Source organism: Dendropsophus ebraccatus, chromosome 1, assembly GCF_027789765.1.
Source record: "Dendropsophus ebraccatus isolate aDenEbr1 chromosome 1, aDenEbr1.pat, whole genome shotgun sequence".
NCBI lineage: Eukaryota > Metazoa > Chordata > Amphibia > Anura > Hylidae > Dendropsophus > Dendropsophus ebraccatus.
The window spans coordinates 162,781,978-162,807,911 of NC_091454.1; the positions used below are offsets into that span (position 1 = coordinate 162,781,978).

The 25,934-nt window shown below is 44.9% G+C and overlaps 1 protein-coding gene across 3 annotated transcripts in view; it reads left to right on the forward strand.

Moving 5' to 3' along the window:
* GALK2 (galactokinase 2) overlaps positions 1-25,934 on the forward strand; it is a 172,797-nt gene that overhangs the window by 11,167 nt on the left and 135,696 nt on the right. For 2 of the 3 annotated variants that reach the window (XM_069983250.1, XM_069983267.1), the window contains exon 2: positions 22,932-23,020. The exons of the other annotated variant lie outside the window; for it this stretch is intronic. In XM_069983250.1, the coding sequence (XP_069839351.1) occupies positions 22,951-23,020 (70 nt within the window). In that variant the 5' untranslated portion in view covers positions 22,932-22,950. The remainder of the gene's footprint in view (positions 1-22,931; positions 23,021-25,934) is intronic. 3 annotated transcript variants of the gene reach the window in all.

A 25,934-nucleotide genomic window follows, 5' to 3' on the forward strand; every position in this document is an offset into this window, starting at 1 on the left:
TGCGTGTCGGCTAATCGTTACCTTTCAACATGTGCTATTACACTAAATGATAACACTGGTCAACGGCCAAAAAGGTTCCGACGTGAAAACAGTTTATCTTAACTAATTTTGGGATGCTGAGATCCAAAATGAAGTTAAAATTTTGAAATTGGCTCTAATTTTCAAGATATAGACGTACTTTCTATATTTCTCACAGCCTGTGATACAATACTTGGAAAAGTTTGCATCATCAGTATTGCATCATCAACTGGTATATTGCATCATCTTAGAATGACCAATATGGAAAAAAGGTATCAGGGTAAGGCTAGGTTCACACTGCGTTTTTGAAATCCGTTTTTTTTTGTTGCTAAAAACGGATGAAAAAAACGCATGCGTTTGTGTGCATCCTTTCTTCCATTGACTTCCATTATAAAAAAAAAAAAAGGATCAAAATTGATCCGTTTTTTTTTTTTTTTACGGACACAAAAGTAGTGTCAGGTAAAAAAAAAAAAGGATCCGTTTTTTTTTTTTACAATGGAAAAATGGATCAAAACAGATGCACACAAATGCTTCTGTTTTTTTCATCCGTTCTTTGCAAAAAACGGATGAAAAAAACGGATTGCAAAAACGCAGTGTGAACCTAGCCTCAATGGAACCAATCACTGCTCGCAGATTACTGTTGGACAGTTATCAGAGACAATCCCATGTATGAATACAAAAGACATATGTAAATGTAAACCAAGTAGCCATTGAATAAGGACATACATTCCAGAGTTCAATAAACATAATTAATTTGTAAGAATTCTTAGATATGCCTGTAAATTGTAGTTGATTTCAGATAGAACTAAGTTTCCTATGAATATATTTCAAAAGTTTATGAACAGTAAACTTGCTTCCTTATGATTGCAGAAGTAAAAATATGTCGGCTATTATACTGTGTTCTATACAACTCATAAAACAGTAACATGAGAACTGTTCCATATCATAGAAACTAGAGCCAATTAACATTTTTCCTTATGATATTTCAATTCAGTTTTATTGCGTACGGATTCGTCTACAGATACAGCAGAAAACACAAGAATATTTACACAGCAAAAAACGGGGTATCAAAATCTTAAAAATACAACCTGCAATAAATGTAACATACACATGTCAGATCACAGCAAGAACAAGAACTTTACTCATATGTATAGAGGGTACCTGTCCATTGCAAAGTGGTTCTCAAATAGTTAATTGACACCACTATTAGCCCTTTCTAAGATCAGAGCATTCATGCACAGCCGCCTCCCCATTCTTTCTTTACTTGGGTGTGGTTGTACAGGGGCTGGGGAATATTCCTTTCACAGTTCTTTTCAGTACTCTTATTAAAGGGGAACTCCGGATAAGAAAAACTTGTTTTCTATTAAAAGTTATATAGATGTGTCCATACAATGTATTACTGTATCTGTACGGTTCTGCCACACTGGTAGCTGATAGAAATCCAGGAAGTGAAAAAAATGGCCCCTGTGCCAGTTCACATTGTCTCCTGCTCCTTCTGCTCTCCCCCTCTAGGAGACAAATCTTCCATGACTCTGTCTCACATTGTGTGTGTTTGCTGATGATGCAGACAGGGGGCAGGACGTGATGTCACAGGAGGCTTGGCTGGATAACCGAATCCCCTGAGTGATTTACCATCTCTAACTGGCCAGAAGCAGCTGCTGCACTAATTTTACTGATTGTAATGGGTGGGGGCTGTGATGATCACCTGAGGGAAAGCATTGCATTCTGGGAAATGCCAAACCAGGAAGAACAAACACAAAACAGAGCAACCCCTCTGTCACTCTGACCGTCCCTCGTGCCCGGCCGCCCTCTGCCGCGTCATCAGCTGCTCAGCCGCGATTGGCTGAGCATAACTGTGCTGAGCAGCTGATGATGCAGCAGAGGGCGGCCGGCACGAGGGACGGTCGGAGCAGTTCGGCCGCCCGCCCGAAGATTACACCATTGTCTCAAGATGGCGGACGGGGGTCGACACGGATGAGGTGAGTATAGAGCACTACACTTCTGGGGGTGGGAGGAAACACGGGGAAGGGGGCCATTCACTAACATAACATACATTACAAAGTTGTATAACTTGGGACTTGGGGAAGGGGGGCCATTCACTTAAATAACACACATTACAATGTTGTATAACTTTGTAATGTGTGTTATTTAGTGAAAAAAATGTCTTAGTCCGCACTATCCCTGTAACATTTCTGCATGACTCTGGACTGAAATAGACAATGATCTGACTACATTCCTGCCAGTGTTTTTCTTTATTTTCTCTTAAAAGCAACAAACATGTATTACTCAGCCTAAGGAAAGGGAACCAAACCCTTGAAATGTGTTGTTTTTCAAAGGAGACCTTTAGAAAAATGCTGCTAAGAAGACCAAGAGATAACTTAGCAGCACCAGAGGCGAGTCTGAGTCTCCCCAGTAGTAGCTGAAGGAGAAGGAGGAGTATCCAAAGTGCTGACAAGTACTAAAATATCATGTGACTGTGGGATGAATGGACCTTATGTTAAAATTCTGACATTGCACAACAGTCATGTTTTCAGCTTACAAATTGCCAACTAAACTTAAACAGTCTTTGACCTATTTGTGTCTTCTGTGTAAAACCTACGACTGGTTAGTACGCAAGGCTATGTAAATTTTGCAGCTGTATAAGTGATATAAGACTGGGTTCACACTAGGTATCTTTAGTCTGTTTAGTTGTCATGAAATCCCATGTATATTTTATTCACCTTTTTTCTTCCTTTCAGATTTTAAGCCAAATACTGTATGCACGTAGTACAGCAGTTCTTGGACAATTGAAAGGAAAGACATACATTTGATTTGATTTGATTGTTTCTATATTTGCATTTTTGTTGCCTTTCTTTGTTTATATACTCAAAAGTTAGGCTGCGTTTACACGGAATGATTATCGTTTGAATTTTCGCATAAACGATCGCATTTGAGCGATAATCGTACCTTGTAAACACAGCAAACGATCAAACGACGAGTGAGAAATTGTTAATTTTGATCTTTCAACATGTTCTTAAATCGTCGTTCGCTGAAAATTCGCAGATCGCTTCGTGTAAACAGTCTTTCACCGATTCACCCTATGTAAAAGATGGGCTTAAGTGATCCTAAAAACGATTGCAATAATGATTTTTCCTACGAATTTTCAAACTATTTTTCTAACGATTTATTCATCTAAACGGTGATCGTTATAAAAACCAAACAGTTGCTTCAAAATCGTTAAACGATCAATTGGGTGAATTATCGCTTCGTGTAAACACAGCATAAGGGTATATTCACACGAACGGGCTCGCATCGAGATTCTCGCTGCGAGCCCGGCAGGTTCTGGCAGTTCCCATACACTACATACTTGCTGCGGTCTAAACGACCGCAGCGAGTATGTAATTCTGCCGCCCTTAACCCCTTCTGCTCCCGGCCGGCTCCCCCGCTGTAAGCATACATTACCTCTCCTCGCTGCACGGGTCCGGCGTCCTGCTCTCCCGTCCGGCCAATCAGTGGCTGCAGCTGGGCAACACACTAGTTGGCCGGACGGGAGAGCAGGACGCCGGACCCATGCAGCGAGGACAGGTAATGTATGCTTACAGCGGGGGAGCCGGGCGGGAGCAGGAGGGGTTAAGGGCGGCAGAATTACATACTCGCTGCGGTCGTTTAGACCGCAGCAAGTATGTAGTGTATGGGAACTGCCAGGACCTGCCGGGCTCGCAGCCCGTTCGTGTGAATATACCCTTAGGGTATAAACCCACACACCGTATAAGCAGCGTATTTACTGCTGCGATACGCAGCAAATACGCAGCAAACACGCAGCAAATACGCAGCAAAAACGCAGCAGATTATATCTAAATAACTGAACACAGCATCAAATCTGTACCAACAAATCTGCTGCGTATTTGCTGCGTATTTGTTGCGTATCTGCTGTTTATACGGTGTGTGGGTTTGTACCCTTAAGCTGTCTGGTCTGGACCCTGTAATGTGATCAGTGTCACCAGGTGCGTCAGATTAGTGGTAAGTAACCAGCACTACCTACAGCTAAAAACATGTCATAGCACTATTAGGCTACAAACCCAATTGGCGGGTCTGCAGCGAGTCCCCTCGCTGCGTATTTGCAGCGAGACTCGCTGCAGATCCCGGCCCTATACTTTTAATGGCAGACAAACACGCAGCAGGGATGTACATCCCTGCTGAGTGTTTGTCTGCAGCCCACCCCATTAACCCCCCGGCCGCCGGAGCTGATACTTCACCTGATCCCGGCTCCGGCGGTTCCCGATGTCTTCAGCAAGCCGGAGCGGGGACCAGGTGAAGTATATGCTCCAGCCAGCCGCCCGCAGCCCCTTTAACACCTCCCGCAGCCCTGGACGCCCGATCGCCCCCCCCGGCAGCACCGATCGCCCCACTGGGCGGCCGGGGCTGCGGGAGATGTTAAAGGGGCTGCGGGCGGCTGGCTGGAGCATATACTTCACCTGGTCCCCGGTCCGGCTTGCTGAAGACATCGGGAACCGCCGGAGCCGGGATCAGGTGAAGTATCAGCTTCGGCGGCCGGGGGGTTAATGGTGTGGGCTGCAGACAAACGCAGCAGGGATGTACATCCCTGCTGCGTGTTTGTCTGCCATTAAAAGTATAGGGCCGGGATCTGCAGCGAGTGTCGCTGCAAATACGCAGCGAGGGGACTCGCTGCAGACCCGCCAAGTGGGTTTGTAGCCTTAGGGTACAAACACACACAGCGTATACGCAGCAGATACGCAGCAGATTTTATGCTGTGTTTAGTTATTTAGATCTAATCTGCTGCGTATTTGCTGCGTATCGCAGCAGTAAATACGCAGCGTATATGCCGTGTGTGTTTGTACCCTTAGGCTGCATTCAAACCTTCTGTGTTCCGCACGGAACACGCACGTGGAATGCCTGTAACGGACTCTCCCCCACCTGGGCAGCATCTGTGGTAAGATGCTGGGAGTGGGGCAACTGTACTGATATGAGCCGCGCTGTAATGACTGATTCATTACAGCGCGGTGCATATCTATACAGTTTCCCCGCTCTCAGTATCTTATCACAGATGCTGCCCAGGCGGGGGAAAGTCCGTTACAGGCATTCTACGTCCGTGTTCCGTGCGGAACACGGAACGTGTGAATGCAGCCTCACACAGGACGGATCCGCAGCGGATTTCTCACTGCAAATTCGTAGTGACATCTGCTGCGGATCCCTGCCCTGTAAAGTCTATGGGCAGGCATACTCGCAGCGGGATGGACATCCCGCTGCCAGTATGACGGAAGACCGCCCTGTTAACCCCCGGCCAGCTGGAGCATATACATTACCTGCTCCAACATCCAGCTTGCTTCGGGGGTTCCCGGGTGCACGTCCCGCTCAGCCAATCAGTGCGCTGTCCCACCCCAATCACTGGTTGGCTAAGCGGACAATCACTCGGCTGGGGACGTGATGTTGCAGCTGGAAGGGCTGCAGGACACTGTTGGCTGTTAAGGGAGCCCAGGAGCGACACGAGGATGGGTTACTTCATTTTATTCATTTTTTTCCTTCACCCCCGGCCTTCCTCCCTTTTTTGAATTTTGCAGGGCTTCTCATTTAAAGAAGCACTGTACCACTTAGACCTCCACATAATTACACGGTTGTTCAGATCCCTCCCTTCAAATTTTTTTTTTTTTTTGCTAAACCTTGTTTTAATAAAAAAGTTGATTATTTTATTTGTCCATTTCCATTAAACGGCAGCAGCAAGGGACGGCACAGGCCCTTACCTTATGCTGCCACTGTTTGTATCTGTAACTGCAGTGCGCCCCCCCCCCCGTACTAAACTGTGGGTCTCTAGCTGTTGCAAAACTACATTTCCCATCATGCCTGGGCAGCCAAATCCAAAGTTATAGCTGTCCAGGCATGATGGGAGTTGTGGTTTTGCAACACCTGGAGGGCCGCAGTTTGGAGACCCATAGTCTAAACATTACCTGGGGGAAGCTATATGTCACTATAGCACAGTGTGGCAGCCTTTCCACTGTGAGCAGTGCTTGCTATGACCACTCACTCAGCTAGAACCACTAACAGAGCGAGGACTGATAGTAATCACCTCTATCAATAACGCTCTGTATAACATTGTGCAGCAGCACTTGTTCTGAACAGGGGATCGTGAACTGCATGGTTTAGATAGCCAAAACAAACGTTGTTGGCAGCAGAGGGGCCTGTGTGAGCCCTAACTGCTGCCACTCAACGGCAGGGGCTATGGTACAAATAATAAACACTACATTTATTTTAATGAAGTTATATTTCAAAGTAATATAACTTTATTGAAACAATGTATTAGCAAACCTCTCCAGATTACAACTACAAATGGTGCAAACTACCTGACCATGAGGAAAACTATGGCCCAGATTTATTAAACGGTGTAATCCTGCGTTTACACAAACGATAATTGGCCCGAACGTACAATTAACAATGTCAGAGTAACGTTTTTTTTTCATAACGATCAGCGTTTAGATGGTACGATATATCGTACGGAAAATTTGTTTTGCGATCGCGATCTCACACATTGGTTAAATCAGCGAACGACTGTTCACACGGAACGATCTGCGAATTTTTTACGAACGATCAACGACGATTTGAGAACATATTCAAAGATCAAAATGAACGATTTCTCGCTCGTCGTTTGATCGTTTGCTGTGTTTACACGTACGATTATCGTTCAAATTCAATCGTTATCGTGCAAATTCGCACGATAATCTTTACGTGTAAACGCAGCATAAACTGCCCACATTAACCAATCACAGCTCAGCTTCCTTCTCTGGTGAAATGAAAGCTGAGCTGTGATTGGTTGCTGTGGGCAGTTTAATAAACTATGGAAAGGGGGAAATGAGTTAGAAAGGCACATAGGAGTAGTATTAAGCAAAACATCTTAAAGGGGTAGTGCGGCGCTAGAAAAATTATTCACAGAATAACACACATTACAAAGTTATACAACTTTGTAATGTATGTTATGTCTGTGAATCGCCCCCTTCCCCGTGTCCCCCCACCCCCGCCCGTGTACCCGGAAGTGTGATGTGCATTATACATTACCTGATCCGTGTCGAGGGCCGTCCGCCATTTTGTGCCAAACATCATCTTCGGACGGACGGACGAATTCCTGCCGCCCGTCCCCCCCTCCGCCGCGTCACAACTGTGCTCAGTCGTGATTGGCTGAGCACAGTTATGCTCAGCCAATCGCGGCTGAGCATGGATGACTCTGTAGAGGGCGGCCGGCATTCGGGACAGTCGGAGCTGTTCGCCGGCCGAAGAAGACGTCACTGAATGAAGATCGGAGACGGGTGTCGGCACGTGACAGGTGAGTATAGCGCACCACACTTCCGGGTACACGGGTGGGGGTGGTGGGACAGGGGAAGGGGGCGATTCACAGACATAACATACATTACAAAGTTGTATAACTTTGTAATGTGTGTTATTCTGTGAATAATTTTTTACCGCCGCACTACCCCTTTAAGTGAACATATGAAAACCATACTACATTATAAAAACATGAATAAAACTGGACCTATCTTTCTATGTAGTGTGGGTACATATCGTTCAAATTGTGGATCTTCCTACTTTTCTCCTCAGTCACGTTGCTTTGTGTAATAATGTTTCCAGATGGTATAGGGTTTCAATAGTTCATGCTTGGTTTATTATCTAGGCAGAAATTCTGTTTCAAGAATTCCTGAAAGGCTTTTTAAAGGGGTACTCTGGCAAAGTTCTTTTTTCTTTACACTCAGCTTTTGTAAGAAAGTTAAATAGATCTGTAATTTACGTCTATTTAAAAACCTTATTCCCTATCGTCCCATTGGCATCACAACATATGGGGTATTTTCGCCCCTGCGAGCCCCTGGGACGAAGGAATTTTAATGAAATAAATAAGCAAAGCTTTAATCCCCTCCTCCAGGAAGTATAATAGGCCCCACCTTCCCCACACACCTCAGTCTTTTTTTCTTCGTTTCCTGAAAGCCCTAGGGGACTCTCTCCCTCCTCCCTATTTCTTTATTTAAGATACCTGCGGAGTTGCCAGGATGTCCAGGTGTCACCGCAGGATCCCGCATCAGGCCGGTATTCAGCAGCATGGCGTATCCAGCTCATCAGGATTGCGGTATGCTTATTTTAGCTTGTGTTACTGTGGAACGCATAGTGCGTTCCATAGCGGTGTCACGTCACTTCCGGTTTGGCCGGGCTGTGGAACGCATGACGCGTGCGTGTCAGCGCCGCGTCGGCGCTACGTCACTTCCGGTTTCGGGGCAGCTCGCGGTGCGTGCGTTTCCACCGCAGAGCTGCAGGTATATATAGAGAGACAGTGGCCGTCTGAGTGAGGTCTGATCTCGGTTAGATCTTGGGTGCTGTTTCCTGCTTGGCAGAGTACACAGTATCCACCACTACTTGTTTCCAGCTACTTGGTAAAGCTACCTGCTATACTGAAAGTAAGTACTCTGCTGCCACCTTGTGGCATGGTTTGGAATTGCTGTCTATTGTGTTTGGTCATTAGACTAGGTCTATTGAAACATGTATTTGCTCTTCCTAGATGTCGGAAATGGATACTACTCCATCTAGTAAAAAGTCTTCAAAAAGAAAGCATTTTACTTGTGCAGATTGTGAGACTCCGTTGCCGGACGGATATGAATACCGTATGAAGATCATCTATTCAGATAAGATTATTCCATTTTTTTCTTGAGAGAAAAAGGATGTTGATATATATATATATATATGTATTACAGTTCGCTGTGAGTCTTGCAGACCTAAACCTAGGTCCAATGATGAACCCGACGTCCAGGACGTTGTTGTGTGGGTTAAGGACTATGTACAAAAGTCTTTGGCTGCTAGTCAAATAGTCCAGCATACTTCCAAGAAGAGGAGTAAGCGTAGCATATCTCCTTCCACTTCTCAGCCTGTGAGTATATATTGTCTGGCTGAGAAATGGTGCCTCTCAGTGAATCTGATATATATTATTCTACCCTAGGGGTCGGTTCTGTCTAAAAGCCAACAGGACAAGTCCTCCTCCTCGTCTGAGTCATCTTCCACATCGGAAGATGAGAAAGAGCTGTTCAAGGGATACTTCACCACCGATAGGATCTATAAGCTAAGGAAGGCGGTGCAGGCGGAGATCCATCCTGAAGAATTAGAGGAAGGTCAGTCCTCCAGGGGAAAGCCTAGGGCTTTTCATGTCGGAGAGACATCTATGACCATGTTACAAACGGAGTGGAAAAAACCGGAGAAAGCCCCGGTTCTTAGTAAGAGGTTCAAAACCTTATATGTCCTCAAGGAGGACCAATGTAAGGAGTGGTTAGAACCTCCCAAGGTCGATACAGCCATTGCCAAGTTATCTAAACGCACGGTTTTACCTGCGGAGGACGGCTCTAACTTAAAGGACCCTATGGATAGAAGGGTCGAGGTGGCCTTTAAGAGATCTTACACTGCGGCCGCTGCCCAAGGGGCAGTTTCCATATCCTCATTCGAGGTTTCTAGAAGCCTCAGGCGTTGGCTGGCTAAGATCCAAGAAAACTTGGAATCGGGGGTAAGCAGGGATAAGATCCTTCGCTCCTTCAAGGAAGTAAATATGGCCATAGATTTTCTCTGCGATGCAGCATCGCAAGGGACAAGACTAGCCTCTAAGTCAATGGCTCTGTCTACTGCTGGTAGAAGAGCATTATGGCTAAGACCCTGGTTTGGTGATGCAAATTCCAAGTTTCAGTTGTGCAACATGGAATTCCAACCAGGAAGGCTATTTGGCACGGAGCTGGACAGACTGATGGAAGAGATGTCAGACAAAAAAGGGAAGTCTCTTCCTCTATCCTATAAAACTCGGGAGTCCTTTCGGAGAGCCAAATCTCCTCAGCGTGGAAGGACTAGATACCAGTACAGAGGAAGAGGGAAGAATTATTCCAGGAGAGGACCAGGCAAGCAGCCTAATAAGGACAATAAAAAACCCGACTTCTGACGCCAGAAGTATCCCGGTAGGGGGGCGTCTAAGTTTGTTTCTCCCGGCATGGGAGAGGTTAATAAAGGATCTGTGGATAGTAAACCTTATCCGCAATGGGTATGTCCTTCATTTTTCTCTCCTTCCTCCTCCAAGGTTTCTAATCTCTCGAAAACTAAGACCAGAAAAACAGATAGTTCTGGAGGAGGAGATTCTTCACCTCTTGTCCATACAGGCGCTGGAAGACGTTCCTCCATTGGAAATTGGTCAAGGTGTGTACTCGCCGGTATTTCTCGTACCCAAGCCATCAGGAAGGTGGAGACCTATTATAGACTTGCGGTTTCTAAACAAATTCATAGTGAAAAGAAAATTCCGCATGGAAAACATAAAGTCGGTGAGAGCAATCCTCCAAGAGGGAGATTTCATGGCATCGGTGGATCTCCAAGACGCCTATCTCCATGTTCCTATTCTAAGAGAGCACAGAAAATATCTGAGGATTGCCATCCATCTCAGAGGCCAGGTAAGACACTATCAATTCAGAGTTCTCCCATTCGGGGTAACTTCTGCTCCCTACATATTTACAAAGATAGTGTCGGCCATGATGGTCCTATTTCGTCTGGAGGGGATAAAGATCATCCCATACCTCGACGACTGGTTGATTATGGCTCAGACTCAGAATCTTCTGAATCAGCAGTTGAATTATGTCCAGGACATACTTCAGCAGTTGGGTTGGCTTATCAACCTAGACAAATCAGATCTAGTCCCATCCAGAACCAAGGTGTTCCTGAGATTTCTGATAGATTCTGCACAGATGAGACTATTCTTATCAACCCCCAGAGTCGAACGAATCCAGGCAGGTGCTCAATTTCTTGTTCCTCCTCGCCAGGTCTCCATAAGAACCCTTATGAGATTCCTAGGACTCCTCGCTTCAGCAGCCGAGGCAGTGCCTTGGGCACTGTGGCACATGAGATTCCTACAAACAGAGGTCCTAGCCGTTTGGAGCCGGAGACTGGAGGATCTGGACACAGTTCATACCTTGTCCACACGAACAAGAGAATCCCTGATGTGGTGGAGGCAGGTCAAACATGGAGTTTTGATTTCAGAGCCACACTGGGTCACCATAACGACGGACGCTTCAGGCACAGGATGGGGAGCCCACCTGTCGGACAGAACAATATCGGGACTTTGGAGTCCCCTAGAATCCATGCTTCCCTCCAATGTAAGAGAACTGAGGGCAATTTATCTTGCTCTTCTTCATTTTTCACCAATAATATTGCACAAGTCTGTAAGGATCAGGACAGACAACGTTGCCTGCGTTGCTTACCTGAACAAACAGGGAGGTACCAGATCCCCTTTGCTCCTCAAAGAGGTGGAGAAGATTTTCATCTGGGCAGAGACCAGGGTGTCCAGGCTATCTGCAATGCACATCAGAGGGATACACAATACTCTGGCGGATCGACTAAGTCGAGGACTTACGGTCCCAGGGGAGTGGTCTCTCTCGAGGAGAGTGTTCACTCAGATAACTCGCAGATGGGGACTTCCCCAAATCGATCTTATGGCATCAGCAAGCAATGCCAAACTGACGAGATTTTGCTCCCTATATGCAGCGGACAACCCGACAATAGTCGATGCGATGACCATACCATGGGCATTTCGGCTGGCTTACATCTATCCACCCATCGCCATGATCCCACGAGTTCTAGCGAAGATTCGATTGGATCAGGCGACAATTATAATGGTGACCCCATTCTGGCCGAAGAGGTCATGGTTCACGCTACTCATGAACATGAGCAAGGGAGAATTCTGGAAACTCCCTCTACAGCCAGATCTGATATCCCAGGGACATCATCTGTGCAAGGACCTAGCCAGCCTCAGCCTAACAGCTTGGAGGCTGGAGGGACCATACTAAATACCGGGTTTTCTGAGAAAGTTTTGCATACTCTTTCTCATGCACGAAGTAGTGCTACGAATAAATCCTACCTCCGAATCTGGAAGATTTTTCAGAACTGGTGTTCTACCAAGGAGATCGACCCTACAAAACCATCTACTCCACAGTTGCTAGAATTCCTGCAGGAGGGGTTCGATAAGGGGTTGAGACCCGGATCCATTAAGGTACAGATTGCAGCCCTATCGGCTCACCTGAACTGCCGTCTCTTTCAGATCCTCGAGGTAAAAAACTTTGTTAAGGCTGTGACTAGGCTAAGGCCTAGTCTGGTGAGACAGGTAGATACCTGGGATCTATCCCTAGTATTAAGACGTCTATGTCTTCCGCCGTTCGAGCCATTGGAAGAAACGGACTTCAAGTTCCTTTCGTTTAAAGTTGCCTTTCTCTTGGCGATTACTTCTGCCAAGAGGGTAGGGGAGCTACAGGCTTTGGGTTCTGCGCCCCCTTACATAATGTTTTCTCAGGATAAGGTCATCTTGAAGTTCCTTCCAGGGTTTCTTCCGAAGGTGGCATCTCACGCCAACATTAACCAGTCGGTGGTCCTTCCTTTTTTCTCTCCTGCATCTTCATCTGAAGAAGTCCTGGATCTCTCACTGTTGGACGTGTCCAGATCTATCAGGTTATACCTGAATAGAGTTGATATTTTTCGTAAAGAGGAAAATTTTTTCATTTTGTTTGCTGGTAAAAACAGAGGTAAAAAGGCCTCAAAACCTACAATATCGCGTTGGATATGCGATTGTATAGGCCTCTGTTATACTTCAGCTGGAATGTCTCCACCTGAGTTCACTAGAGCTCATTCAACCAGGGCTGTAGCCTCTAGTTGGGCAGAGCGCACATCAGTGCCCATTGAGGACATATGTCAGGCGGCAACCTGGTCTTCAGTTTCCACCTTTGTCAACCATTATAGGTTACAGTCTCTATGTTCATCCAGAACGGTATTTGCTAAATCCGTACTTTCTGCTGCCGTAATTAATGACCCACCCAATGAGGATACTTGCTAGTTCCCCATATGTTGTGATGCCAATGGGACGATAGGGAAGTGAAAATTATTATGTTAATTTGTTTTCCCTGAGACCCATTGGCATCACAAGGCACCCGCCCTGTATTATTGTTTTCGTTATAATTTGACTGAGGTGTGTGGGGAAGGTGGGGCCTATTATACTTCCTGGAGGAGGGGATTAAAGCTTTGCTTATTTATTTCATTAAAATTCCTTCGTCCCAGGGGCTCGCAGGGGCGAAAATACCCCATATGTTGTGATGCCAATGGGTCTCAGGGAAAACAAATTAACATAATAATTTTCACTTTTCCCAGTACTTATGAGCTACTTTTGCGTTTATCACTACTTATCTACTCTGACATAGTGCTCTCTGCTGCCACCTCTGTCTGTGACAGGAACCATCCAGAGCAAATCCTCATGGAAAACCTCTCCTGCTCTGGACAGTTCCTAACAGGGACAGAGGTGGCAGCAGAGAGCACTGTGTCAGACTGGAAAAAATATACCACTTTGTACAGGAAGAAATGGAGAACAGGGTTTAGTTTTCTATGTGTAACTTATGCTTCCTTTATTAATTATATTTTGTTTTATTGATCCAACACAGTTAATTTTCGGGGTAAGTGTTCATTTTTCATTGAGCAACAATGACACACTATGCTGGATTTCTTTCTTGTACTCTATGGAGGAAGGCTTATAGTTAAGGCCTAGTCTAAAAATTCAGCAAAATCAAGCAAGGGCTTATTTTCAAGAAAAAAACAGGGTAGATGTGTGGCATTTGAATGTGTAAGTTAGCATACATATACTGTGAAGCCACAGCACCATCTAGTGGATGTCACACGTACTTTTAACTGAAGTAAAGTTACATGCGCATATTACATGTTTACCTTATTGTTGCTATTCCACTTTGCCCAGTGTTTTTACAATAAAGTGTTTTTAGCTGTCCTAAGCTACCATCATTCTTTTGTAATTATTATTATTATTATTATTATTATTATTATTATTATTATTATTATTATTTTCATCATTATCAATAAATTTGATTTCTGTTTGTAATGCATTTCATATACTAATAAATTTAGTACCATAACCCTCCCTTTGTTCTGTTATTGGTGTCTGCCTTTAGAGCATTCCAAAAATGAGTGGGTTCACACATATGGAATTGCAGCAGATTTCACACTGCACACTGATTGGCTGAGAGGGACGCCAGGGAGGTGGAAGCCCCAGAAGCAGGCCGGAGCGCAAATCAATAAAGTACCGGGCCGCGTCAGGTTAAGGGGGGGCAGCGTTTACCTTCAAGTATGTAAACCTATTAAAACTGACAGTACTGGGAATCACAGCGGATTACGCTGCAAACTTGCAGCGTGAAATCTGCTGTGATTCCGCTATGTGTGAACCCACCCTAAAAGTGTGGTCTGATTATGAACTGGGCCTTTCCTTATAGAAGGCATAAAATTGCTTCCCTCGCTGCGCTATTAAAAAAAAAAGGAGTTTAGAGCAAATTAACTAGTGGTCAAAAGTTATAGAGATTTGTAAATTACTTCTACCCCTTAACCCCTTAGCGACCCATGACATATCTGATACGTCATGGTGCCGCACGGGGTGTTCAGAGAGGGGTCCCGCCGGGACCCCGCTCTGAAAGGCGCTGATCCCGGCTGACATGTGCAGCCGGGCAGTGCCTCTATTAGCCGGCGCGGGTCCCGTTGCCACGCCGGCTAATTAAGCCTCTAAGTGCAGCTGTCAATAGATTGCTATGGCCTGCAGCAGGCCATAGCAATCTATGACCGATCTGATCGATCTTTGCTGTGTATATACACAGCATTGATCTCTATGAGAGATCAGTGCTGTCTATATACAAGTCCCCTAGGGGGGCTTCTAGTAAAAGTAAAGTAAAAATGTTTTTTTAATAATAAAAAGCCCCCTCCCCTATTAAAAGTCCAAATCACCCCCCTTTTCCCATTTTATAAATATAAATAAATAAACAAATAAACAAACATATTTAGTATCGCCGCGCGCGTAATCGCCCGAACTATTAATTAATCACATTCCTGATCTCGCACAGTAAATGGCGTCAGCGCAAAAAAATTCCAAAGTGCAAAATTGCGCATTTTTGGTCGCATCAAATCCAGAAAAAATTTAATAAAAAGTGATCAAAAAGTCGTATATGCGCAATCAAGTTACCGATAGAAAGTACATGTCATGGCGCAAAAAATGACACCTCACACAGCCCCATAGACCAAAGGATAAAAGCCCTATAAGCCTGGGAATAGAGCGATTTTAAGGAACATACTGTATATTTGTTAACAACGGTTTAAATTTTGAAGCCATCAGATAATATAAAAGTTATACATGTTATATATCGTTGTAATCGTAACGACTTGAGGAACATGCATAACCAGTCATTTTTACCATAGGGCGAACGGCGTAAATGCAAAACTCCCCGAAATCAAAACAAATTCCTTTTTTTTTTTTTTTTAATTTGACAGCACAAATGATTTTTTTCCGTTTTTGCAGCATATGTTATGGAAAAATAATGCCTGTCATTGCAAAGTACAATTGGTTTCGCAAAAAATAAGCGCTCATATACGTCTCTAGGTGAAAAAATGCAATGCTATGGACTTTTAAACATAAAGTGGGAAAAGCAAAAGTGCAAAAACGAAAATTGGCTTTGACCTTAACCTCTTAAGGACATATGACGTACCGGTACGTCATATGTCCTCACTTGCACTTCAAAGCGGGGCCGCGCGGCGGCCCCGCTTTGAAGTGCCGCGATCCCGGGTGCCGCGAGTAGCCCGGGACCGCTGCTATTAGCGGGCACGGTCGGATCGCCGTGCCCGCTAATTAGCTAATCGGAGGCAGCTGTCAAAGTTGACAGCTGCCTCCGATTACCGGAGGCAACGTTTCCCTGGTGTCTAGTGGGGGAGATCGCTCCTCCGGGACCTTGTCCCGGAGGAGCGATCTCCGTTACTGATGCCGGCCGGGGACGCGTCCAAGATGGCGCCGTCCCCGGCTCGGCACTCGTTTACTTCCGGCTGCAGCAGCCGAAAGCAAACGAGTGCCGATCTCATGGATCTCTGCAGCATATCTATGCTGCAGAGATCTCAATGAGAGATCACAGTGTATATACTAGAAGTCCCCTAGGGGGGCTTCTAGTATATGTGTAAAAAAAATAAATAAAGTGTTGTTTATAGTAAAAAGCCCCCTCCCCTAATAAAAGTCTGAATCACCCCCCTTTTCCCAGGTTTTAAATAAAAGTAAACAAATAAATAAATAAATAAACATGTTTGGTATCGCCGCGTGCGTAATCGCCCGAACTATTAATTAATCACATTCCTGATCTCGTACGGTAAACGGCGTCAGCGCAAAAAAATCCCAAAGTGCAAAATTGCGCATTTTTGGTCGCATCAAATCCAGAAAAAATGTAATAAAAAGCGATCAAAAAGACGTATATGGGCAATCAAGGTACCGATAGAAAGATCACATCATGGCGCAAAAAATGACACCTCGCACAGCCCCATAGACCAAAGGATAAAAGCGCTATAAGCCTGGGAATGGAGCGATTTTAAGGAACGTATGTTGGTTAACAACGGTTTGAATTTTTTACAGGCCATCAGATACAATATAAGTTATACATGTTATATATCGTTTTAATCGTAACAACTTGAGGAACATGCATAACAAGTCAGTTTTACCCCAGGGCGAATGGCGTAAAAACACATTTCCCCCAAATAAAAGAAATGCGTTTTTTTTTTCAATTTCACCACACTTTGAATTTTTTTCTGGTTTCGCAGTGTACTTTATGCAAAAATTCAGCCTGTAATTGCAAAGTACAATTAGTGACCCAAAAAATAAGGGCTCATGTGGGTTTCTAGGTGGAAAAATGCAAGTGCTATGACCTTTTATGCACAAGGAGGAAAAACCGAAAACGTAAAAACGAAAATGGGCCATGTCCTTAAAGGGTTAAGGGGTTAAGGAACCATGACCAATGTTCCCTCTAAGCTTCAGCCACTGCTGAGCAGAATGGCAGGTGAGTTGGGCAAACTAAAAACGTAACACAGGAACCCCATTAGTGAACACATTCACATGGACATTTGTTGCAGATTCAATATTTAGAAATGTAGTTCTATTGGTGTACACAGCATCATCCAGTGACTCACAGGGGACGTCCTCTCCGAGATGCTCACTTTTTCTTTCTACTCTATCTGGCCCGGCCATCATGAAGACTTCTCCCGGTCACAACTTGTCATTGCAAGATTTACAAATATTTTAGTCTCCTCCTTCAGCACCATCCCCCCCCTCTATACCGAGAGCCCATCTGTACTTCTGCACACTGTACCTGTGCCCACTGTGTGCTCCCATGAAGTAGTTGGGCCATCAAATACTATTTGGGTCCCTTTGTGCTTTTCTGAAATAGACAGGCCCTCTTTGTGGTAACATATTGTAAAAGGGTCCCCATCTGTGCTTCTACAATAGCTTATCCCTTTCTGTGGTCATATAATAGAAGTTAGGCTCACTCTGTGCCGTAATATAGCAGCTAGGCCCCATCTGTTTAGCCGTATAGTAGTTATCCCCCATATAGTTGTAAGGTTCCCCACTTGTGCCCCCTATACAGTAGCTAGGTTCCCTCTGTGCCCTTTTTCTGATGTTAATCCCCCTGTTCTCCCTTATATAAGTTAGGCCCCTGATGCCCCCATATGTTGCGCAATGAAGATAATTGAAAACAACAGCAAAAACTCACCTTACACAGCACTACCCCGCAGCTCTTTTCCCCTCCAATGAGCCTCCGGGGCATGAAGAAGGGACGCATTCCACGCCGGAAGCCCGAGGCTTACAGCTAGCAGAACAGGAAGCAGCTAGCTTTCTGTTTTGCTCCGACGTGCGTGCATCTGACAGTGCGTGTGTCTTAAAGAGACGCACACACATCAGGAAGGCGCTCTGAATGGGATATCTAAGGCTTGTGTCCCCGATCCCACTCTAGCTTGCAGCCCACCTCCGGGCTGAGCGGGCGGCTGGCGGCAGTTAGCAGGGTTCCTGTTACACTGCGCGGCCGTACGCCGCAAAGCTTAAAGGGAACACTACCCATGACATACAGGTACTTCATGGGATCCAGTCACTTGAATACACTTGAAAAAAAAAAGAAAAGCGCTGCGGAATCTGTTGGCGCTATACAAATAAATTTTATATTATTATTTTTATTATACCCATGACATATTGGTACATCAGAAGGTCCAGATTACTAGTTTATTTAAATGGTAGGTACACTTTAAAGGCAGGTAGGTAGGTACACTTTATTTTTTTGTTATAAAAAAAAAAAAGGTATTGGGGTTTCCCTGCTGTTTGCTAATGAGTCAGCTATAAAGTAAAAAGCAGCTCCTCCTGTTCAACCTTTTAATTATATCAAATATTCGAATTCGAACGATAATCGTACGTGTAAACACAGCGAACGATCATACGACGAACGATACATCGCGCATTTTGATCTTTCAACATGTTATCAAATCGTCGTTCGTCGTTCGCAAAAAAATTGCAAATCGTTCCGTGTGAACAGTCGTTCGCCGATTTAACCAATGTGTGAGATAGGCTGAAGCGTTCGCGAAACGATCGCACAACGAATTTTCCATACGATATATCGTACCGTCTAAACGCTGCTCGTTATGAAAAAAAAATGTTACTCCGACATCGTTAATCGTACGATCGGGCCAATTATAGTTACGTGTAAACGCAGCATATAAGGGCAGCATTATATAAAAAGTTTTAAAGTGGTGAGGAACTGCTTTTAACTGGAATCTTGGAAACCTGGAATCTACATTACACTGAAACATCCAAAATGACACTGCAACCCTAATTACTCTGTATGCGGACAGGGCAATAAATGTGTGCACCCATGTGTGCTGATTTGCCATTAGCATCATACTGACACACTTGTTGGGGTCTTCTGATCTGCAGTATAGCTAGGGCTTGCGGCCATAATCCAGATGCAGGAATGCATTCATGTAATGTTAGTGTGAATTTGCTTGCACCGATCTGAATCATTTATCAGTGATTGTTGGCGGGATGCTTATGATCTGCTGCTGTTTGCACTACTAATTCTGTATTGTATACAACTAGTAAATCATTCCTCGCGGTTCATTACCTAACAATTAGCGAGTTGATGCCATTGCTTTCTTTCCTTTACAATTTATCTGTGATTTAATTTGTCTACTTTTATTTTCCCTCTGTCGTAACTTGATTTCCACATTGCACAAGCTGGTAAATCTCTTTTGGCACGTAACCTACGCAGTCTTTCTGAATGACGTAAATGGTAGATGCTTCTAAAATCATTCTGGGGCAACGTTCTGCTCAATAACAATATAATGATATCTTTTGTACCCAACCACAGCTTTTTAATTACTGTTTTGCAGTTTGCTCGCAGCAGTTGGCAGTCTGATGCCGCTGTTAAATAGAAGAAAGTGATATTTCAGATTGGCTGCAATTCCCTCTACGCTATTCCCTGTAACTCGAAAGTCTTAATTTGCCAGCCAGACTATGCCTTGTAACATGCACTGAAATTAAATCTAAAACATGACTCTGAAGAACTGGGCGGGTATGGATTGTTGTGGAAATAAACACATTCAGAGATGATTAAATGGCATTTGGCACAGATCAACACAAGAATAATAGCTTTTTAAGGACTATTACAATGTTTAGATTGGAATTCTGAAGTGAAAATACGTTGTTTAATATAAAATTCCCAATCTAATATACCTATCTCATTCTTTAGTTGGCAAGTAGGAATGCAGCCTGGGAGCGTGATAGAAATTCCATACTGTGTCTAGAATAAGTTCTGTGCGTGCATGGATGGATTTATTGTTGCCTACTTATAACAAATATGTCTAGTCCCACAAACTAAAGTGTGTCCAAGGTGTTCAAGTATTATCCAATTACTGTAAAAAAGCACACAAATAGTACATTGCCCCATAGTGGCCACATAATATTGTAAAGGTTACAGGTCCCTCACCTTTAATGTGTCACTGTCAGGGGCATAGCTAAAGGCTGATGGGCCCTGGTGCAAAATTTTAGTTTGGGGCCCCCCCATCTCACCTGATCTCACTGCCTCCACCTCATGTACTGCACTACTGCCCCCTATAATTAATGGACTGTACTGTGTCATTGTCTAATCATTGTATTCCAATCTTTGACTCTCCAGCTGAAAAACTACAACTCTCATGAACTGCCAGTTGAATATGATGGGGGTTGTAGTGCTGCAACCTGAAGAGCCACATGCTGCAAAACTCCCATAATAAACTATCAGCAGGCACAATGAAGTTTGAACTTCTGCAACCTGGAGAAGTCACCTTATGTCACCTGCAGTCCTATGTAACACCACAGATAACACAGTGATATCTCTGAGTACAGATAATGTAGTAGTCACCTGCAGTCCTATGTAACACCACAGATAACACAGTGATATCTCTGAGTACAGATAATGTAGATATAGACCACCTGTGTAGCCCCCCCACAGTATAGACCCCCTGTGTAGTTCCCCCACAGTATAGACCCCCTGTGTAGCCCCCCCAACAAAGTATAGACCCCCTGTGTAGCCCCCCCACAGTATAGACCCCCTGTGTAGCCCCCCCACAGTATAGACCCCCTGTGTAGCCCCCCCACAGTATAGACCCCCTGTGTAGCCCCCCAACAGTATAGACCCCCTGTGTAGCCCCCCCAACAAAGTATAGACCCCCTGTGTAGCCCCCCAACAAAGTATAGACCCCCTGTGTACCCCCCCACAGTATAGACCCCTGTGTAGCCCCCCCCACAGTATAGACCCCCTGTGTAGCCCCTCCACAGTATAGACCCCCTGTGTAGCCCCTCCACAGTATAGACCCCCTGTGTAGCCCCCCCACAGTATAAACCCCCTTTGTATCCCTCCACAGTATAGACCCCCTGTTTAGCCCCCCACAGTATAGACCCCCTGTGTAACCCTCTCATAGTATGGACCCCCTGTGTAGCCCCCCTCATAGTATAGACCCCCTGTGCAGCTCCCCTCATAGTATAGACCCCCTGTGCAGCCCCCCCTTATAGTATAGACCCCCTGTTCAGCCCCCCTCATAGTATAGACCCCCTGTGCAGCCCCCCTCATAGTATAGACACCCTGTGCAGCCCCCCCTTATAGTATAGACCCCCTGTTCAGCCCCCCTCATAGTATAGACCACCTGTGCAGCCCCCCTCATAGTATAGACACCCTGTGCAGCCACCTCATAGTATAGACCCCCTGTGTACCCCCCCATAGTATAGACCCCCTGCGCACCCCCCCTCATAGTATAGACCTCCTGTGTAGCCGCCTCCAATAGTATAGAGCCCCTGTGCAGCCCCCCTTTTAGTATAGACCCCCTGTGCAGCCCCCCTCATAGTATACACCCCCTGTGCAGCCCCCCTCATAGTATACACCCCCTGTGCAGCCCCCCTCATAGTAAAAACCCCTTGTGCAGCCCCCCTCATAGTAAAAACCCCTTGTGCAGCCCCCTCCTCATAGTAAAAACCCCTTGTGCAGCCCCCCTCATAGTAAAAACCCCTTGTGCAGCCCCCCTCATAGTAAAAACCCCTTGTGCAGCCCCCTCCTCATAGTAAAAACCCCTTGTGCACCCCCCCCTGTATAGGCCCCTTGTGCACCCCCCCCCCCCCACATCGCAACATTTATGTAAAAAATGAAAAAAAAAAAAAATGAAAAAAAAAATAAACTCACCTCACCTGGATCCTTGATCTCCCTCAGGCCTGGCAGCTTCTCTTCAGTTCAGTGAGCTTCCGGGATGCCGGCCCTGGCCGGAAGCTCACTAATGCAGGACCGCGGCGCCCGGACTTCTCCTCTCTACTGCACGGTGGCTGACATGTGACATGATGACGTCACATGTCAGCTGCCGAGGAGGAGCAAGGAGAAGTCCGGGCGCCGCGGTCCTGCATCAGTGAGCTTCCGGCCAGGGCCGGCATCCCGGAAGCTCACTGAACTTAAAGAGGTCCGGCGGCCGCGGCCATTTAACTGCACGGGGGGGACCGGGCCGGTGGGCATATGCCCCCCGGCCCAGCCCGCCCCTGCCGCGGCCCCCCCGGATAGTGGGAGCACAGGAGGAAGTGGCAAGGGGGGCCGTGCGGGCCCCCCTAGCGTAGGGGCCCGGTCGCCATGGCGACCCCTGCAACCCCTATAGCTACGCCATTGGTCACTGTCATTTACATATTTTTTTTCAGAAATCAATAGTACAGGCAATTTTAAGAGACTTTGTAATTGGGTTTATAAGCCGAAAAATGCATTTTTATCATGAAAAAGCAGTTTGAAGCTCTCCCCCCGTCTTCATGATTTTCTATGGGGAGGGGTTGAGGGAGATGAGGCACCAAAACAGGACAACAAAGAGTTAATTTACAGCTACATCACCAGGCTCTCTCCTCTGACAGTCAGCACTGACCTCTCTGACCTCTGAATACTGGCTTTTACACAGGTCCTACTGTGTAATCCTTTGTTCTCTGCTGGCGACTAATCTCCCTCCTCTTCCCCCTCCCCTCTTCATAGAACAGACAGGATCGACTGATGTAAAAGCAAAAACTCATCCTGCTATTACACCTACTGAAAAAATGTACAATTATTTTGGAGAGTATTGTAGCATTCTAAAGTGACTGGCAATGCCACAATACTGATAGTACTGATCGTACTATTTGGATTTTCTGGCAACCACTGGCACAGCAGCTGTCTTCATCTACATTACCCCACTAAGGGGTGAATGACGGGCACAATTTTATTGTACAAAAGGTGAGTGTCCACTTATTGTGTGGCAGCTGCAGGGTGGTATCCCCAGTGTACCTGCAGTCCTTTTTAATGTTTTTTTCCCCACTACTAATTATTGCCTAAATTTCCGCATTACTAAAAGGAAACATGAAATTGTAAATTACATCCAATCAATAGCTGTCAATACGTCAAAATAATCTTTCTTATACCGTATGTTATGAAGCATTCTATAAGATAGATGTGATGGGTATGTTGATTTAGCAATATGCTAATTTTTATTTTAAAACAAAATTTTTTAATTTGCAGGTTGCTAAAGCTGAAGGAAATGTTTGTCTCAAAGTTTGGCAGTGAACCATTATTCTATGCACGGGCACCAGGACGAGTCAACTTAATAGGTAATATTAGAAAAACTACCTCCAGTTGCCAAAGTATAACATGTTTGTCACCTGCAATAATTGAACTTGGGCCTTATTTATCATCACTGAAAATGAGAGCTTCACGGTAAATTGTAATTGTTTAAAGGAAAACTGTAAGCAGGTTAGATGAATTTAATCTGCTGATATCTCCCTTTTGTGCACAGGGCGCTGAGGATGAAGGGAATTCTCTTACCTTCGTGCTCTGCTCTGTTTCCTTGTATTTAGTATTTATATCCTCAGGGTAATCGGATGGTTTGGTGCTCTGGGTGAAGTAGTCCCACCCCAGTGCTCCAAACCGCCCTATTACCCTGTGGCTATAACTACTAAGGCTATATTCACACATCTGTTGTTCTATCTGCAATTGGGGGCTTGCAATTGCGGACAGAACATAGAACCAATGGTATTCAATGACCCCATTCACACGTCCATACATGTGAACGGGGCGGCTATCCGTGCTGCAAAAAAAAAGGACATGTTGTAATGCGGACCTGATTGCTATGGTAATGAACTGGGAATGTAGTGCTCCGTGAAACATGGAGCACTACAGATGATCATTCGTAGTGCGGACCGCGCTCGCAGGGTGCACTACGGGTGTGTGAATATAGCCTAAATACACGGAAACAGCACAGAGCATGAATGCAAGAGATGAAGTTATCAGCAGGTTAGATTCGTCAAACCTGCTGATAGTTTCCCTTTTAAGAGGGCTGATTCCTCTTAACTGGCATAAAAGAAAAAACGAGCAATATCCCCAGCAACTAATCAGATTCCAGCGCTCCATAATTATACCTATGATTTTGGAATGGAATGCGATGTCGCACAAATTGTTATAGTTGTTATTGGCTAATGTCCACATTCTTTTGGCCATAAAGTGTGTATACTGGGGGAGATTTATCAAACATGGTGTAAAGTGAAACTGGCTCAGTTTCCCCTAGCAACCAATCAGATTCCATGTTTCATTTTCCAAAGAGTCTGTAAGGAATGAAAGGTTGAATATGATTGGTTGTTAGGGGCAACTGAGCCAGTTTCACTTTACACCAGTTTGATAAAACTCTCCCACTGTGTATATATGGTGCATGTTGTTTGCCTGTAAGGCAAAATTATCTACGAAATATAAATAATTAACCATCTAAGATACTAATGGCTTTTACCGTGACATCCTTGTCTTAATTCTGCGCTGTTCAATATCACAGTAAGGCTATGTTCACACTACATATATTTGAGGCTGTATGTTTAAGGCTGTATAGCAACCAAAACCAGGAGTGGATTGAAAACACAGAAAGGCTCTGTTCACATAATGTTGTAATTGAGTGGATGGCCGCCATTTAATGGCAAATATGTGCTGTTATTTTAAAACAACGGCTGTTATATTGAAATAATGGCAGTTATTTACCGTTATATGGCGGCCATCCACTCAATTACAACATTGTGTGAACAGATCCTTTCTGTGTTTTCAATTCACTCCTAGTTTTGGTTGCTATGAGGACCTGACACGAGGACCAAATACAGCCTCAAATATACATAGTGTGAACCCAGCCTAAAAAGGGTTGGTTTTTTTTCCATGTATGATCAAAGAGGCATACATCTTTGTGACCAGGCAAACTAAATATTGCCATCTTTAGGCACTTCCCTTAAAGGTGTATTCCAGCCAGGACCCCTTGCCCGGAGTGGGTGAAAAAAAAACAAACATCTGCTTACTTTCCTGGATCCAGCGCTGCCACCCACATTCCACTGTTCCAGTCATTGGTATGCAGCCGCTTCCTGGTATTAACATGGGACTTGTGACGTAGCATGCCTGCTGAGCCATTCAGTGACTATAGCAGTGTCCTGCCACTGCCGCTAAATGACTGAGTAGGTCTGCCACGTCAAGTGTCAAGTTCCGAGCAGAGCAGCGGAATGCAGAAATAAAAGAACTACGCAGTTGACAGGCGACGAGGACATTACTAAAGTAATCTTAGCGGGTGGGGCAATAATTAGAAAATGTGTTATTAGCGAAAGATGGTGGGAAAAATACTTTAAGCTTTCTCACTCAGCATTGTATGGGTTCAATATTCTTCCGTCACCATCCTTCCCTGATAGGATCACAGAATGTCCTAAGTGTCATACCCCCCTAACTAATCTGTGGCATGGAGTGTGGACATGCCAATCCACAGTCTCCTATTGGACCAGGATAATGTCGTACATCCATACCAATTATAGGATTACACTAGATTTGGCCCCGAAAGTGCTCCTGTTTCACCAATTGAGACCCCCGAAGCAGCAGCTGATAACAGGGTAATACCCCAGGGTAATACCCCAGATATGAACCAATATCACCTTACTGGTTGCCTTACGGTGCTTATTCACTAACTGGTTATTGCCCACTGTACCCGATATTGCTATGGTAGTAGCACAACTGAAAGTATTTTTTGGTGTTGACAAGATAGACACAGAGAGGCATAAAGACTCTGGAACTAAGAAGGTTTTTTAAGAAATGGAGACCCTTTATTTTAAAACATTATGATTTACAAGCAATCCACGACATTGTCAGACCATTCCAATTCACAAAGTGATATTGTACGGAGTCGCTGAAGGGAAATTTGGGAGTTTTGCAACTTCCATGATACATTCCATTTTACATTGCTCTTGTTGTTTCACATTTTTACCTGTTTTGTGGTGAAGTCACAATCTTGTTTTGTGTGCTATACACAAGAACTACTCAATATGGTGTCCTGAGACAATCTTCTGATGTCACAGAAGGCTTGGCTGGATCTCATCTCTCTGATCTCTATCCTCACCCCCTTTGTATTGTCACCATGTCTGACAACCCCTACAGCTTACATCATCGTCATCCCCCTGTCATATATACATGCCCAATGGTACATTTAGGGAGAATTAGGAGTGTTTACGGCACACT